Below are 18,363 nucleotides of genomic sequence, written 5' to 3' on the forward strand. Positions count from 1 at the left end.
GGAGACATGTTCACAAATATTAGCCAAAGCATCATTGTAAAAAATACCAACTCCTTCATCCCACTTAACCGAGGTGTAAGCACAAGGACCAACATCAGTATACTTCAATGAATCACTGATGGTTTCATTATTTAGTACAATATCTCTGCCCTTTACATATGAGTGAACAGTGCCTTCATGATAAGTCATGTTTGCATAAAATTCTTTGACCAACAAGGGATAAACAGGCTTTTTGATGTCAAAAAGATGATTCCAGTCCAGAAAAATCAAGTTATCAACAAATGGAAAACATTTTCTTTTCAAAGATGGCAAATCAGCAAGAAAAGAGGGACACAGAGTACGATACTTGATAACCCCATCATAAAAGTCATTATTCATGGCAGATTTGAATCTATAGGGATTATAGTTCGAGTGAGAGGTCAAAAAATGGGCTTTGTGATCAAAAGGTCCAATGTCTGGTTCTTTAACATTTTTGAGAGGGACTCGAGTGTTACCTCGTTGAGAGTGCACAGGAACCGACTTGGATTTGGGTTGTGTTGGTTCGGGAACTGGTTCCTCAGCCGCCGGACATTTGCCTTTGGAGGAGCTTGGCTTTGAAGAACCAGGTTTTGAGGAGCCTGGTTTGAAGGGCGTTGTCTTTGGTGGTGGCGTTGGCTTGGCAGAGGCAGGGTATCTTGGAGTATTTTTGGTCCGAGCCATGGGGTCACAACGAGGAGGAGAGGTAGGAGGAGAAGGAGATGGGGTAAAGGTCCGGTCTTGGGAGCGAGTGGAAGGCTTTGTGGGAAGCTTGTACACTTTTTCACGAGGAGGCCTTTTAGCAATAGTTTTCTTCCTCATTTGGTTAGTTTCAGGCTTTTGAGGGAAGAGAAACAGTAAAGATAGTGGAGGAAACTGAGGAGTTGAGGAGAAGTTAATGGAGGGAAGAGAGGAAGTGTTGGTAACCGTACCCAAGGAAGTTTTTCACAAAACATGCAACTACATCACCATTTGAAAAGACTTGAAAAGATAAGATAATTAATGTCAGCGCAGTCTCCCCATGTATCATGGCCCGTTCAACCCATCCTGAAATTTGTCTCCTGCTTTCCTACGAGACAAAATCAAACAGAATCAAAAAGTTCACAAATTTTCAACAGAACTTAATTCTATCATTCCCAAACTATTTCTCAAAGTACAGAATCTGTCTTCACAGAGGGGTTTTGTAAAAATGTCAGCAAGTTGGTCTTCAAATTTTAAAAATTGAATATCAATAGTACCCTTTTGCACATGTTCTCTAATGAAATGATATTTAATTTCAATGTGCTTGGTTCTTGAGTGTAAAACAGGATTTTTTGAGATGTTAATAGCACTCATATTATCCAAAATAAGGGTATACTATTGATCTTTAATTTGTAATCTTCCAACTGCGTTTTTAACCAAATTAATTGAGCACAACATGCAAATGTAGAAATATATTCAGCTTCAGCTGTGGATAGAGCCACTGTGGCTTGCTTTTTGCTTGACCACATGTTGAGTGAGCTTCCAAGGAAGCAACACATGCCTGATGTGCTTCGTCTATCCACCCTATCTCCCGCATAATCTGCATCACAAAACCCTACTGCACAAAAATCATCAAATTTAGGATACCATAAGCCATAATCACTAGTTTCCTTAATGTATCTAATGATGCGTTTAACAGTTGAAAGATGAGATTCTTTTGGGTGAGATTGAAACCTTGAGCATACACCCACACTTTGAACAATATCCGGTCTAGAGGAGGTAAGGTACATAAGTGAACCTATCATTCCTCTATATCTTGTTTCATCCACATCTTTGCCATCATTATCCTTTTCAAGTTTTGTGTTTGGATGCATAGGTGTTCCCATTGGTTTGGAACTTTCTAGGCCAAATTTTTTTATAAGTTCCTTTGCATACTTTCCTTGGTGAATAAAGGTACCACTAGGAGTTTGCTTAATTTGGAGGCCAAGAAAGAAAGTTAGCTCTCCCATTAAACTCATCTCAAACTCACTAGTCATGAGTTTTCCAAACTCTTCACACAATGACTCATTGGCCGATCCAAACACAATGTCATCCACATAAACTTGAACTAGGAGGATATCATCATTAGATGCTTTAATAAATAAAGTAGTGTCGGTGGTACCCCTTTGAAATTGATTTTCTAACAAGAAGGCACTAAGCCTTTCATACCAAGCTCTTGGAGCTTGTCTAAGACCATAAAGAGCCTTAGAAAGCTTGAAAACATGGTTTGAAAATTCTTTATCTTTAAAACCGGGGGTTGTGCTACAAACACTTCTCTATCAATAAAACCATTAAGACAAGCACATTTAACATCCATTTGAAATATTTTGAAACCCTTATGGGCAGCATAGGCAAGAAGCAACCTAATTGCTTCCATTCTAGCTACCGGAGCAAAAGACTCATCAAAATCTATACCCTCTTCTTGATCGTAACCTTGGGCCACTAATCTAGCCTTGTTACGAACAATTTGTCCATCCTCGCCAAGTTTATTTTTAAAGACCCACTTAGTACCCGTAACTTTCTTACCATCCGGATGAGGTACTAGTGTCTAAACCTCATTCTTGTCGAATTGAGCAAGCTCTTCTTGCATTGCTTTGACCCATGAGAGATCTTCAAGAGCTTGTTTGACATTGTTGGGCTCCATTTGTGACAAGAGGGCAAAATTGCTTGGTTCGGATTGCTTTTTGGTTGAGGATCTTGTTGTTACACCTTGAGAGGGATCACCAATGATAAAGTCATGAGGATAACCCCTCATAGACTTCCATTCCCTGGGCTTCTGGAGTGGTGTTATGCTTTGATGAGTTTCTGGGGGTCTCACTGTTTCAGTTTCTCGTGCTGGCTCAGGAGACAAAATGGAAATGTCTCCTCCAATTTGACGAGACAAAACTGGACTGGCAGATTCTTCATTTTGAGCAGACTTGGGATTTTCTTCACTTGTTCTCTTGTTGACAACTTCTTCACAATCTGAATCATTATCTATCACAGTACTGGGAATTAAATTAGAATCACAAAAAGTAACATGTATGGATTCCTCTATGGTCCTATGTTCTTTGAGATAAATCCTATAGGCCTTGCTAGTGGTGGAGTATCCAACAAACATCCCTTCATAGGATTTTGGATCAAATTTACCAAGATTTTCTTTATTGTTAAGTACAAATCATTTGCATCCAAAAACATGAAAATACTTAAGATTGGGAGGGGTTCCTTTCCATAGCTCATAGGGGGTTTTCTTCAACCTTTTTCTAATAATTGTCCTATTCAAAATGTAACACGCTGTATTTACAGCTTCAGCCCATAGAAATTTAGGAATCTCATTCTCACAAAGTATGGCCCTAGTCATCTCTTGAAGGCTTCTATTCCTTCTCTCAATCACCCCATTTTGTTGAGGGGTTCTAGGGCATGAAAAGTTATGAGCAATTCCAAAGTCATCACAGAATTTTTCAAAGTCTTGGTTTTTAAATTCTCTTCCGTTATCACTTCTCAAATGGGCAATTTTTAAATCTTTTTCATTCTGAATTTTCTTGAAAAGGGTTGAGAAAGCATGAAAAGCATCATTTTTATGAGCAAGAAAAAGTACCCAACCAAATCTAGAGTAATCATCTACCACCACTAGACCATAGTGTTTACCTCCTAAACTTTAAGTTCTTGTTGGACCAAAAAGATCAATGTGTAACATCTCTAATGGCATTTTGGTTGAGATTCCATCTTTTGGTTTAAAAGAAGATTTTACTTGTTTGCCCAATTGGCAAGCATCACAAGTAAGATCCTTATCAAATTTGATATTTGGAATTCCTCTAACCAGATTTTTCTTAACTAGCTTAGAAATTTGGTACATGCTAGCATGACCTAACTTTCTATGCCATAGCCATTTTTCAGATTCAATAGAAGTAAAACATGTTACATTTTGTTCTTTCAAGTCCTCAAGAGTCAATCCATACATATTATTGCACCTTTTAGCTTCAAATAAAATATCCCCAAATTTTTCACAAACAACCAAACACACAAACTTTCTAAAAGTAACTTCAAAACCTAGATCACACAGTTGGCTTACACTAAGTAAATTATATTTCAAACCATTTACAAGAAGAACATCATTTATACAAGATGAAAAGCTTTTACCAACTTTTCCAACAGCCACTATCTTTCCTTTAGCATCATCACCAAAAGTGACAAATCCTCCATCATATTCATCAAGCTTTATGAAGAAGGTTGTCTTTCCGGTCATATGCCTAGAGCATCTGCTGTCCATATACCACATATTCTCCTTCCGTTTGGATGCTAGGAATACCTACAAAACAAGCTTAAGTGACCTTAGGTATCCAAATTTTCTTGGATCCTTTTACGTTAAACCATCTCTTATGTCCTAAGCCATTATAATAAAAAATAACTTTATAAACCTTATCACCTATCATCCTTTCACCAAAAAAATATTGAATGGGAAAGTGTCCATTTCGCTTACATAATCTACAAAATCTTGGAGTCGCTGTTTTGTTAAAGCTTGTTGGGTTTTGAAATCTTGTATCATTTGAAGATGAAGCAATGTTTTCAAAATGTGGTTTCTCAACATATTTATAGAATCCCAAGCCAGCTTTATCATAAAGAGGTTTTTGACTAGGCAAGATTTGATTCAGATTTTCAGAACTTTGAGTGAACTTGGCTAAGTCTTCTTTAAGTCTTTTGACCTCTTTAAGTAACTCTTCATTTTCTTTAAAACAATTTACATATGCAATAACCGAATGGTCATTTTCACAGATTCTAAGTTGGAATTTTAACTGCTTATTTTCTTCAACGAGGTCACAAGCAGTTTTGGCCTCCCTTAGTTTTTCTTTGAGAAATCTATTTTCTGCTTTAAGAATGATGATTTGTTGTTCAAGATCTTGATTATCCAGCAAAAAGCATCTTATTTTTTTCAGAAAGATGATCTATCATAAGATGAAGAGATTCATTGTTAGGATTAGGAATGATTACCTGTTCACATGGTCAGCCATAAGACATGGTTGAGACAAGGTTTCGGATTCCTCATCGTCTTCTGAATCATTTTCCAGATATTCCCATGATGCTATCAGACCCTTTTTCTTTCCTTTCTTTGGCCTTTCTTCCTTCTTCAACTTAGGGCAGTCGGACTTGAAGTGCCTCGTTTCCTTACAGTTGTAGCAAGTCACCTTGCTGAGATCTTTTTTTTATTTTCTTGAACTGCCTCATTTGCCTCTCTCCTTGAGCTTCACCATTTTCCTGAATTTTTGGCAAACAACACAAATTCATTTTTAGAATTACTGGATTCATCATCCAGGGGGTTAGTCACAAATGTAAAAGCAATTTCTTTCTTTTTTGAATCTTTTTTCAAAAGCAAGAAGATTTCCTCTCAAGTCATCATATGTCATGGAATCAAGATCACTACTCTCAGAAATCATTAATGCTTTTGTTTCCTACTCTTTTGTGAGACATCTTAACACTCTTCTCACTAGCACAGATTCAGGATGCTTGATTCCCATAGCATCCAAGCTGACAATGATGATGTTGAAGCGCTCAAACAGTTCATCAATAGATTCTCCTTCCTTCATTGCAAACATTTCATACTCTCTGTTCAACATGTCTATCTTGGTCTTCTTTACAATGGTGGTACCTTCATGAATCACTAGAAGTTTGTCCCAGATTTTCTTTGCTGTTGTGCATCGTGATACCCGTCGGTACTCCTCGAAGCTGATAACACAGTTGAATAAGTTGATAGCCTTGGCATTGAGCTCCACCTTCTTTCTATCTTCTTCGGTCCAGCTTGCTTCTGGTTTAGGAGTGACAACTCCTTCAGCACTTGTGATGGTTGGATATTGAGGACCTTCTAGGATAATTTTCCAAAGTCTGTAATCCACTGCTTACACAAAGATCTTCATTCTCTCCTTCCAATAGGTGTAGTTTTTCCCATTGAAAAGAGGAGGTCTGTTGCAGATTTGAGCCATTGTTTTTTGCCATCTGGATCTTTTCTCCAAGCTGCAAAGCTTGATCTCTTTGAGACCAAGCTCTGATACCAATTGATGGTTTTCAGTGGCTAAGAGAAGGGGGGTTGAATCTTAGCCCCCTTTTTTACTCAATAACACTTGCTGGTCTTGAAAAAGCTTTTGGAAACTATTTGCCTTTTTGTCTCGTACCTAGCCACGAGACTTTTTCTTTTGTCTCGTACCTAGCCACGAGACTTTTTCTTTTGTCTCGTACCTAGCCACGAAACTTTTCTTTTTGTCTCGTCGATCAGCACGAGATATTTTCAGTTTTATCTCCTGGGCAGCAGAAACAGAAATTGAGTAGAAGAGAGAGAGAATTACACCAAGATATATCCTGGTTCAGCTGCTAAGTGTAAGGCAGCCTACATCCAGTCTCTATCACAATAATGATGGAATTTCACTATGATCATTCTTGATTACATACACTAATTCTCCCTGGGAACTACCCTTCCTATCCGGGACAAGTCCAGAATTTAATCCCAAACTGAACTTGACTTGGTCACTGCCAAGCTTTCAACTGTAAAGTGCTAACCCAACTTACAAGGGGATTCCCACAGAATCATGAAATACAACACAGATGTACAAAGGAACTCTAAGGACATCTATGATATTTTCATACAAACTTCACTGTTTGCCTTTCTCCATGAGACTCAAGACATGACAAAATTAAACAGAAAAATTACAAAATGAGAACATTAAAGGAGAAGAAATTCTATTAGCTTAGGTAGCTCTGAGAACCCTGTGCTTTGCACTCTCACTCCTTGAATCAAACCCTGACTGTTCATCCATACTTATAGGGAGAAGCCTCCAAGGTTGAAACCAAACAAACCAAGCCAATCTTCTTCTTCTTCATGTCAGAACCGGTTCGGCCAGAGAGAGAGAAGAGATAACTCATGCAAAACCCAATATGTAATTACCTCTAGTCCTTCCTTGGTCACCACTCTTCATCAATTCGAGCCCTTCATCCTTGCCTTGCTCTCCAAGATGAACTTCTGGCCCTTGATGCTTCATGATGATGATAGCTTTATCTGCTCCAATCTCTGCCTCTTCCATCACGTAGCCACTGTAGCTACCTCCTGTGGTGGTTGAGCAGAATCAGAGACAAGCCATCCTCTTCAAGGATCTTCTCCTTGCTGGTCGAGATCTTCTTCTTTCTTTTTGGGTATGAAGAGCTCGAGATTACCTCACCAAATCTTACCATTCTTGGTGAGAATCTCAGCCACTACATACTTTTAGTTTTCTTTTTCTTGCCATCATTGTGATGGTCTTGTTACTTGCATCTTCATCTCTTCGGTAGCTAGCTTTAGCTTCCATGCTTTCCTGTAATATGACCGAAAGAGAGAGGAGAGAGAACAGAGAAAAACTTGCAATGTAATTAAAGAAGAAAATGAAAATAGTTAGGTTTACATTACCATGCCTAGCTTCTGCTTCCTTTCTTTTGATTACTTGCTTCTACCATCTCCTTCTCTGACAGTGAGGTGACCGAAGGCAATAAGAGAAATGAGAGAGAAGAAAGAAATGGCTTCCAAATGAAATAAAGAAAAGAATTAAAATCAATTATATTCAATTAAAAATCCACTTCCCTTTCTTTTCTGCCTTGTAACGTGTAGCTCACATTTAATTGCTATCAAATCACATTTGCATTTTCTCTCTCATATTACCAAGGCAATTAAGGCTATTTCATAAAAATTTGAATTCCAACTAAAAAGAGAAAGAGGTGACCGAACAAAGCATGCAGATTTGCTTTCTCTTCATCAAATTTTTGGACCAAGCTTTAATGGTCTTGGGGCAACAATTGTTTTGGGCTTGTTCAACATAATTCTAGCCCAATTAACAAATTATTGCTTCAGCCATAACAACTTAAACATTTTTACACTAGGCTTAAATTCTTCAACATATTAGGCTTGCTAATATTCGGCCCAATAGCAAAATCTGCACTGCAAAATTATTTAATTAACACATATGAGCTAAAATTAAATTAATAATTTTACAATTAATCATATTAATAATGTTTAGTCATCACTAATTTAATTTAGAGTTTTCCAAACTCATCAAATTTTAATTATAAATTAGTCCTTTATATATTATTTAATTATAAAATCTATTTTTTATTTTATAAATTATTTTTTTATCATTCATCTATCATGTTTATTGAGAATAAAAAATTAAAACAATAATAAATTAGATCTTCCATTAATCCTAATAAATATTTTGCAATCGTAATCGATCATAATTTTATCATTGATCCAATTACATACGTATTGGGTTGGAAAAATCGTGTTTGTTAGAAATTCAATCGATTGGATGCACAAACCAATTGATTGAAATTCAGGCTTCCCAAACTTCAATCGATTGGAATTGATACACAATCGATTGAATTTCGCAAGGCATGTGGGGTTTTTCTTATTCAATCGATTGGTCATATTATCCAATCGATTGAAATCATAAAAGTAATCTGGGTTTAACTAATTCAATCGATTGGTTCTGTTACCCTCTCACTAAATTATTATTTTCGATAACCCCATTTTTCAACTTTAATTCCCCAAATACGAGTTTTTTTATGCAAAACAAGTTCGTGGCACTATAATTTTTATAGAGTTCACCTAACCCCAACGAACTTCACTTCAAATTCTAAAAAAAAAAATGGCTAACTCAAATTCTTAAACTTCATAGACAACGGCAACCATTATCATTGTCCAGAGTACATAGGAGTACACAAGAATATTGAAGAAATATTTTTTTTAATTTATAATAAAAAAAATTCTTGTTAAATATGGCTTATTCTCATGTATCTGTGTATTTTTGGAGACGATGATAATGATTGCCATTAATATTGAAAAAGTCATGCTTATTGTCTGTGTATTTTTGTGTGCTCCTATGTACTCTTGTAGACCATAATAATGGCTTACAAATTTAAGTTTTGTTGGTTTTGAAAAAAATTCGAGTGAAGTTCCCTCTATAAAAAAATATAGAGTACGGCTAACTCGCCCTAAATTAAAAAAAATCTGTAAATTAAAGTTGAAAGATGGAGTTTTGGAAAATAATATTTTTTTAAATGATATTTTTTTAATAGATCTTTTACAAAAGTAAAAATGATTTTAGTGTTATAGGACGTTGTGTACTGAAAATTTTTTCATTGGTAAATTTTTAAGATATCATGTATATATACGGATGCTGAGAAATCTCAGTGGCGGAGCTTGAAATAAAATTTTGGGGGGCCAAATAGAAAAAAATTGTCAAGATATTTTTGATATAGACTCTATTTAAGATAAGCTCGTCTAACCTCATCTCTCTAATTTGGATGATATTGCCAAATTTAAAGTCGTTTTCTAATGTCTCGTTCTAAAGAATTAAGGTTAAACTTATCAGATGCAACTCTTTGAACTTTTAAAGGTTGTATCTCACTTTCTTCGTGATTCATTAAAGTAGAAGAACTATCTATAGGTGTTGATATTGTAAAAATTATATGTTCTCCTTCTTGAATATTAGCCTTCCTCTTAAAAATGCATCAATTCTTTAATTTTTTATAATTATTTTATATAAAAATTTGAATATATATCCTGTAAAATATGTAAAAATAAAATTAAAAAGATAAATATTAAAATTTATAATATTTATTGAATTTTTTTTATTAATTTATACAAATACAATAATATCAATACTTATTAAATATTCTAATATTTTTTATCATATAAAAAATTAAATTAAATAAATAGTAAAATATAAAATAATATTAAATTACATAAATAAAAAATACCTAATTTTTTATATTTGAACTCAAAGGTAGATGGAGTGTTGCTTATTAAATAGAGAGTTGCGAAATACGAATACACTCAGTTCAGTCCAAATCCAACAAGGTTTGAATGTTTAAAACTAAAAACTATTGTGCAATAAAAGCAAGAGCTGAAGATTGAACTTTGATATTTTAAGTCATAATAAAGTATTTAAACCAACTGAACTATTTTTTATTTTCTGAAAAAGTACTACTAATTTTTTTAACAAAAGTTTGGGGGGCCATGGCCCCCTTGTCTTAACTAAGCTCCGCCCCCTGGCTGAGATGGATGAGAAATACCATGAGGACGATGACATTAACCAAGAAGAGCTAGTATATGACCAAGATATGATGGATAAACAATATAAATCCGAACAAGATTTTGGAGATGAATTCATTGACAGAACCAAGATTGCTTTGATGATTTCAATCGATCGAGTAATATGATCAATTGATTGAATAAGAAAAATCCCACATGCCTTGCAAAATTCAATCGATTATGTATCAATTCCAATCGATTGAAGTTTGGGAAGCCTTTGAATTTCAATCGATTGGTTTGTGCATCCAATCGATTGAATTTCTAACAAACACGATTTTTCTAACCCAATACGTATGTAATTGGATCAATGATAAAATTATGATCGATTACGATTGCAAAATATTTATTAGGATTAATGGAAGATCTAATTTATTATTGTTTTAATTTTTTATTCTCAATAAACATGATAGATGAATGATAAAAAAATAATTTATAAAATAAAAAATAAATTTTATAATTAAATAATATATAAAGGATTAATTTATAATTAAAATTAAATAAGGACTACTTAGCAGTTATTAAAAAATTAAAAAAACATGTTTTGTTATAGGACTATTTAATGGTCCAAACATTTTGGGACCATCGAATCTTTTGCCCTAAAGGTATATACACTCTTGACACAAGGTAATTAGATTAAAAAATAATGAGTCTTGTTCAGTTGTTCGTCGGTCCGGTGGAGTAAGGGTAGTTGAAGGTAAGGGTTGGAACCTGAGCGCAAGAACTGAAGAGAGGTGGAGATCTAAAAGTCATTGGTGGGTGGAATCACCTACAAGGACACTCCGATATTAAAGTAAGTGTTCTTAGAAATAGACGATTAATTAGGATAAAATGTGACGTACATAGAGAAAAGGTAGGTTCCTCCCCTTTGTTTTTTATCCTCGGGTGGATCTTTTTGCTCTTGGGCTTTTTTGTCTTGAAGCTTCTGCCAACTATCGAGACTTCGACGGAGGGTATTGTATCACGCGAGAAACGTGGTGGTTCAGACAGGTCGTGAATCCACTGACTCGTAGGTCTGTCGGATGGACCTCCAATCTTTGTTGAACTGGGCCAGAACAAGTCTAAACCTATAGCTGATCTAAAAGCACTCTTCTTTGGGATATACCAATAATAAAAAATATAACTTAACTCATATCTATGTAAGATTCTACATATGTCTTGTACAAATTCATTTGTATTCTCCTTAAGTTTATCTTCTAATATAGATATTCTAAATAGATGACTTAATCTATAACAAAATATGTTATCTACGATGATCTTTATACTTCTTAAATTATTATATATTTGAGCATTAGAATTTTTTACATATACGACCTCCACCAACAGGTTTGAGGAAGTAAGACCCAATAGCAGTCTTTGTCCCTCTAACAGAAAGTTCACCTGGATGTTACTATACCCGCTGAACAGTTATCATCAACTAACGTCCAATTTTTCTTAATTCACGTTCTCTAAAAGCAACCAAAATGTTATTTCTACGTTCAACTTTTGTCATCCAAACTTTATTACACTGGTCAAGTCTTATATACCTTCTTCCTTATAATTTTTCAGCTCTTTGTTTCACCACTTGTAAATGGCCATTTTAAAAATTAACTAAATAGCTGATAATTAATTATTTTGGATTAGTGTTTGTTAGGTTTTTTAGTCTTCTTCCAAAAGTCTGGTTTTACTTTTTTATTATATAGTTTGACTTATAAATATTTATGTAATTTTTTACTTTTTTATTTATGTAGTTTCATGAATAATTACATTTTGAGAAATATATATATAATTACATTTTCCGTATTATTTATTTTATTTAAAAATAAAAAATAATATCAAATTCACACCATATTCCACCATTTTTTCATTGTATTGACAATTAGGTGCAGTCTAGTTTAAAAGAAATTTCATTTTCAAAATTTTAGTGTAATTCATTTGTAATAAACTACTGAAATTAACAACAGTATTTATGTTCAGTGGCACATTAATCACAATCTAATATGCTCATTTATAAAGTAGTTGTTACATTCCAATGCCAAAAATCGCAAATAAATAATGAGTAGTATTTTCAGCATAATTTACTTTATATATGAGATAATTTATTGATTTCTTTCGTGATACAGTAATATAATTTAGTTAGAGTTAGTTTTTTTTATGAGATTAATTAATTATAAGTGGCGAGACTGAGATTGAGATAGATACTAAAGGACAATGGTAATGCTTGAAAGGATGAGAATATAAAAAAAGGCTTTTTTTTTTAGAAAGAATAATTAAAAAAAGAGGAATTTGATTATTAATATATTATAAAATTATCTTATGAATAATTTATCATCCAATTAAAAATTGACATATCATACAAAATTTACATATTATTTTAGAAAGAATTCGATAGAATTCACATCCTATTTGCTAAAAAGGAAAAAATTGCTCAAAACACAGGACTTGATAAATCAAATAAGCTCTAAATGATTCATCTGTCAATCCTCTAACCACAGAATTTCATAATATCCGAAATACTTTACAACAGTAATATCTTAAGACTGCACAGTACACACCCATTCAATAGATACACAATTTGGTTAATTTCCTTAAAGAGACAGAATTTTGGTTAACATCATTTAAACAATATTAATTTTTTTTAAATTCCGTTTGACAAAAACTATCCAAACACAAATCATATTAACATCAATTTGATTTTGATTAAAATTAATTCTGCAAAAGTGCATTTATACTAACACCTATTTGCTATAATGTTAATTCAAATACACAAATATTATAATGGTTTCAACTTGGCCAACTATACAACCTCTATTCCTTCACCTTCAATATATAAAATGTGATGTGGTTACCAATGGTATATTTGACAGATTAGATTAGATAATTCGTTACATTTAAATAAACAATATATGTGCAATAATCTCTTAATAATTCAAAGTTTTAAACAATCATAAGACAAAAAACACTCCTTTATCTATTTCAGTAAAATTATGTCATGATTTTGATGCTTTAGATTGCTTTATTTTCTAGCAGGTCAAAAAGGAATAAAAATGAAAATAGCTTTATTATATCCTTTAGAAGGGCCAAAGAATATCTTTTTTCAATTAAATTTTCCATTTAGAAAATGTTAACAATGATGTAGAGAAAATTGGCCCAGGAACATGTTCAAGTTCTTTGAAAAATTAAAAGAGATATTCGATTCCCCTAATCTTTCTCCTTGACCACAAATTATAAAACAGACAATATATGAAGAACTAACATGATTTGAGAAATATATTGTAGCTCTCCAAGTTGTTTTCTTATAATCTTTGTGGGAAATTTGATAGTCTTTGAATTATTTTACTTGTGGAATTATAACTAATAAAAAACAAAAGTCCTGCTAATCAAGAACTAATTGACCAATCATATATGAAACCAGAAATAAAAGCATAAAACTAACCGCTGATTTGTTATGACTTAAGAGTAATTAATAAGTCATGATAGTTAATTGGATCAATTTGAACATGTAAGAAAATGAGAGGAATTATTTTGGGGTGATTAATGGTGGGATCAAATTGTTATCATAGTTCAAATGAGTGACGGATATAAAACAAAGTTTCATGTGAGAAGAGGCTGTGAAACTTAACCAACTTGTTTCCAAAAGGGTAAGACTGTAAGAGTACTCTTTGCTCTCCTTACACCTTACCTTTGTTTTAATAAATTTTAATGTTAATTTTTTTATTTGTATGAAAGTAAAAAAGTTGTTTAAATAATAAAATTTATCAAAATAATAATATTTTACTTTTTAAATTTTACTTCTCTCCTTACACCTTAGCTTCTGCCATTTATTAATACTTTAAAATTAATTTTAGTGTGTTAAAAAAATCATTTTAATAATTCAACTAAATTAGCGAATAAAACATATTTTTATTATTGAAACTACATTTTAAAAATAAATCAACCAAACACATTTTTATTATTTCCTCCATTAGAAATAGAATCTAATTTGACAAACTGATTACTTTAATTTTTGAAAATTTATAAATAAAATTATTTTTAAAAAATAAATATAAAAAAAATAAAAAAATTTGCAAACCAATTAGTCCCTAATATGCCTAAGATTGAACTCCTCTATATTTTAGATGCTTTTAAGAGATATATTCAATGGATGCAGCCATCTCCATGGAACCAAATTCCTCCATCAATAACGTATTTGATACTTAGAAATTTAATAAATGGAGAATTAAGGCTCAAATAGCCCGTCTAGCTCAGTTGGTAGAGCGCAAGGCTCTTAACCTTGTGGTCGTGGGTTCGAGCCCCACGGTGGGCGTGAATTTTTACATTTTTTAATCTTTAAATAAATTAAGCCCATTCCATTAAATTTATTTCGTAAGAGTCTTAAACAGCCCGTCTAGCTCAGTTGGTAGAGCGCAAGGCTCTTAACCTTGTGGTCGTGGGTTCGAGCCCCACGGTGGGCGCTTTGTAATTATACCATAGTTTCTAAAATTGATCAAAATAAGAAAATCTAAAAACTATACTATACTATACTTACTAATAAGAGGTCATTTGTCAAAGTGTTAGTGTGTTACGCTTCCTACTTTTGCTGAAGCATTCCACTCTACTTTTCTGGAAAGCATTGGAAATTCGTCAATTTTAGAGTCAACTTATTTAAATTGAAGTTAATAAAAATACTGTAGATTCAATAATTTGCAAACGAAAACAACGTTGGGGTAAGAAAGCAATACTAATATAGCATTAGAGGTAAATGCTATATATAAACCACCGAAAATTTTACACTCAAATTCCATTGCGATAGTAAATAACAAAGAAGTTTCAAAAGCGAAGATCAAATTAGTAAACGTGTTACAGAGTTTATGGCTTTCTTTATTTCGAAAATTTGAATGGAAGAGTAACCATTATTTCAACGAGTTACAAGTAGACTAAAAAGAAAGATTTTGAAATAATTTGAATTAAATTGTCACTTGCCACACTTATATAATCTTATTGTGATTTTCACTGAATACATGACAAGTCTTTTTCCATAAAGAGATATGATTTTCGGATTTTGAGCTTCGCCTGCGCATAGGGCGGGTAGTACACTAGTTTATCCAAACAGGGAAAAATGGGGGTAGCCATTTAAACAAGTAATTAATACCAAGATAAACGCAGTTTTGAAGTGAAAAATTGTTCAAGAGGGTACTTGACAAATCAAACAAGCTCCAAACATTTCATCTAGACTATCAAGACTCTAGGTTAAGTTTTACCACAGAATTTCACAATATCCAAAATGCTGCACAACAGTAATATCTTAACACTACAAACACATTCAATACATTATGCAATTTTGTAAAATGTCCTGATAAAGATACTGAATTGGTACAGAATCAGCAGAATGCATCACATTGCCAAAGACCTGCAACATGTATAAATATGCATTATGAAAACCATCGAAGCTAATTTTAAAAAAAGCTTAACCAAATCTAACATATGGAATCTTAACTCGTACATTTTACCTCGTCTTCAATGTCTAGGAGACAAATCAGGAGACCTTGACCTAGATCTGGATCCAGGTGGTGACCTCGATGGTCTACGTCCAGATGACTTCCACTGGCCTTCATCGGCCTCAGACTTGTATGTAGATTTCCTTAGTACAAGATAGTATATAGTGTAAGAACACAAGAGAAGAGGGGAAAATAATTTCAATAGAAAAACTGTGTGTTCAGAAGGTAATTATTAAATTGCAACTCACTCAGGATATCCATTGTTTTGATTCTGATCAACACCATTGCCAAAATCTGGAGTATATGATCTGCGCTTCTGATCAGCATCTCGCTCTCTAGGGGGGCCTCTTGGTGATCGAGGTGATCTAGAGTGTTCTGCTTGCCTTCTAGGGGAAATAGAGTAATCACTTTGCCTTCTTGGAGCAGGAGAATATGATCTGGTACACGTCAATTCAAATCATGAGTACATGCTTTAGTGGAAGTACAAAATTAAGATACTAAGGATATCTAAAACTTACCTTGAGCGATATCTACTTCTAGAACCAGAGTGATAAGGTGGAGAGCGTGATACTGAGCGAGAGCGCGAGCGACCTGATAGAATCAATATTATGATACACACAAGTCAGTAATCTTAACAAGCAGTGAACTATGTAAGCATTTCAAAATACATAATGCAATTTTGAGTTTTTAAATGATAATACCATAATAAGACCTTCTCCCCCCATAGTTCGCTGGTCCTCTGCAAAATTCCAAAAACTTTAGCTATACATTTATAAAGCAATGCTTCAGCTACAAGACCACTTTTACATTCTTATCATCCGCTACATTATAGTGGAATATATAGTGGGGGAAAATAAGATATACCTCCTAGTCCTTTGGCGCATTTCCTCTGGTCTTTTTCTTGTTTCAGCAGCGACAACAACGGATATTTCCCTTCCGGCAAAGATTTGTCTGTTCATATGGTACTGTGCCTCTGAAGCATCATAAGAATCCACAAATTGCACAAACGCAAAGCCTCGAGGTTCTCTGTATGGGGAAAAAAGCGGAGCTTCATTCTAACACTGCTAGAAAAACATGGGCAGACACAGATTGTAGCATACGTAGACTAGGCAGAGTATATCTTTCTTTAGACAACTTAGCTAAGGCTTTCTGAGACATGAACACAGCCTGTGGAAGCTGGATTGCCTAAAGCAGCTAAAATCCAAAAACTTCAAAGCGAGCCCTTTTTCTTTACATTGACAAGTAGTAAAGTATCTGGAAAATTCTTCAACATTCTTGTATTTATAAGAACTTGAATTCAACGCTCCCCAAGAAACAAAAAAAATCTTGTAAGCACGAAGTCTTCACTTCAGTTTGTACAAGGAACCAACCAACCTTCCATCAAACTTGTATTCATTGTGTAATTAAATAGTTTCTCTTCGTATGAAGATTAACACACTTGGGGGGAAAAACTTGGTCAAATGTGGGGCTTGATCTTGTTTTAACTTCCAATTTCAAATAAACATAACCCCCTGACAAACCAGTCCAAAATCAATCCACAATCAAATAATTAATACCAATCACCTTCAAACAAGAGAAAAGAAAAAAGAAGAAAACTCAAAAGTTCAGAATCACCCCAACCAAGCTCTCACAATTCACGCTCAGACACACTCAATCAACTTAACTACTTACATTTCTCCAACTAATTTTACCAAAAGGAAACCTAAAGACCAACAAATTATTTGTTAATTTCACAAAAACAAGGAAGTACATCTAACACGGCGACAAAATTGATGATTCTGATTCCACAACAATCAAACTTTAAAATTCTCTTTTTTTTGAGTCTCTTTCTCCAAATATAAATCATAAGAAATGCACCAACTAACCCTGAGTAATAATCCTTGGGAATGTAGACATCACGAACGGGTCCGAACCGCTCGAAGGGGACTCGAAGCTCCTCGGGTCGGCAATCGAGGGGAATGTTGCGAACAAGAAGGCTTCCATTGTTGTTGTTATCCCTGCCGCGCCTCCCGCCGCCGCCGCCACCACCACCGTAGCCCCTCCTCGACGGAGGAGGTGGCGGCGGAGGAGATCTTCCCCTGCCGCCGTACCCTCTCCTAGGCGGACTGTAGTATCCTGGACTGTGCCTCCGCATCTTCTTCTCCCCTTTTTTTGTGCCCTAAAATTCAAAATTACAAACAAGAAATCATATTTTCCGGCTTTGATCTTAGGAATTGTGCAACAAATGAAGATTTCGTTTACCTTTGAATGCAGAGGAAGGTGCGAAACTTGTACGAGGAAGAAGGGAGAGAGCGCGTGCTTTTGATTTGTCTGACTTTGATGCTTTACTTGGAAAATGAGAGTGGGGGAACAAGCTGGGTTTAAAAACCCTAGCGACTTGACTTGAGAGAAAGAGACCACACTCTTATTCCTCAAATGAAGCGCACCGTTTTGATGGTCCAATTCACTTTTTAAATTTTAATGTTCTAAAAATCGAACCGGTCGGTTCAACAGGATTAATCAAAAATCGATCATCTAACCAATTCGGTTGATGTATAAAATTGTTTTAAAAAAGTCAGACTAAAAATCAGTCGAACCGATGGTTAATCGGTAAACTGCTAGAATTGGCCGGACATTTTTAGTTACAAGTTCGGTGATATATATATATATATATATATATATATATATATATATATATATATATATATATATATATATATATATATATAAAATTTCAGAAAAACTCAGTAATCCACCCACCGCTTTCTATCTCTTGGTCTCTCACCCATCTCACCCAAAAAACCCTAGCAGCCACTCAACCCACGCTTCACC

The 18,363-nt window shown here is 34.1% G+C and overlaps 1 protein-coding gene and 2 non-coding genes across 4 annotated transcripts; 2 read left to right on the forward strand and 1 right to left on the reverse strand.

Annotated features, from left to right (window-relative positions):
* Positions 1-14,308: 14,308 nt before the first annotated feature.
* TRNAK-CUU (transfer RNA lysine (anticodon CUU)) lies at positions 14,309-14,381 on the forward strand. Its single transcript has one exon. It is a non-coding gene; the product is annotated as a tRNA-Lys (tRNA).
* A 75-nt stretch (positions 14,382-14,456) lies between these two features.
* TRNAK-CUU (transfer RNA lysine (anticodon CUU)) lies at positions 14,457-14,529 on the forward strand. Its single transcript has one exon. It is a non-coding gene; the product is annotated as a tRNA-Lys (tRNA).
* Positions 14,530-15,199: 670 nt separating this feature from the next.
* Positions 15,200-17,977, reverse strand: LOC112764915 (serine/arginine-rich SC35-like splicing factor SCL30A). Of its 2 annotated transcripts, none has more exons than XM_025810742.3 (8): positions 17,794-17,977; positions 17,418-17,710; positions 16,417-16,578; positions 16,254-16,291; positions 16,071-16,143; positions 15,801-15,989; positions 15,558-15,695; positions 15,200-15,464 (listed from the first exon to the last, which is right to left on the reverse strand). In XM_025810742.3, the coding sequence occupies exons 2-7, from the start codon at positions 17,684-17,686 to the stop codon at positions 15,572-15,574; spliced, it is 855 nt and encodes a 284-aa protein (XP_025666527.1). In that variant the 5' UTR covers positions 17,687-17,710; positions 17,794-17,977; the 3' UTR covers positions 15,200-15,464; positions 15,558-15,571. The 2 variants fall into 2 exon arrangements, with proteins under 2 accessions (XP_025666527.1, XP_025666528.1); XM_025810743.3 differs by having other exon boundaries at positions 15,565-15,695; positions 17,794-17,970.
* Positions 17,978-18,363: the final 386 nt, after the last annotated feature.

Source organism: Arachis hypogaea, chromosome 17, assembly GCF_003086295.3.
Source record: "Arachis hypogaea cultivar Tifrunner chromosome 17, arahy.Tifrunner.gnm2.J5K5, whole genome shotgun sequence".
Taxonomy (NCBI): Eukaryota; Viridiplantae; Streptophyta; class Magnoliopsida; order Fabales; family Fabaceae; genus Arachis; species Arachis hypogaea.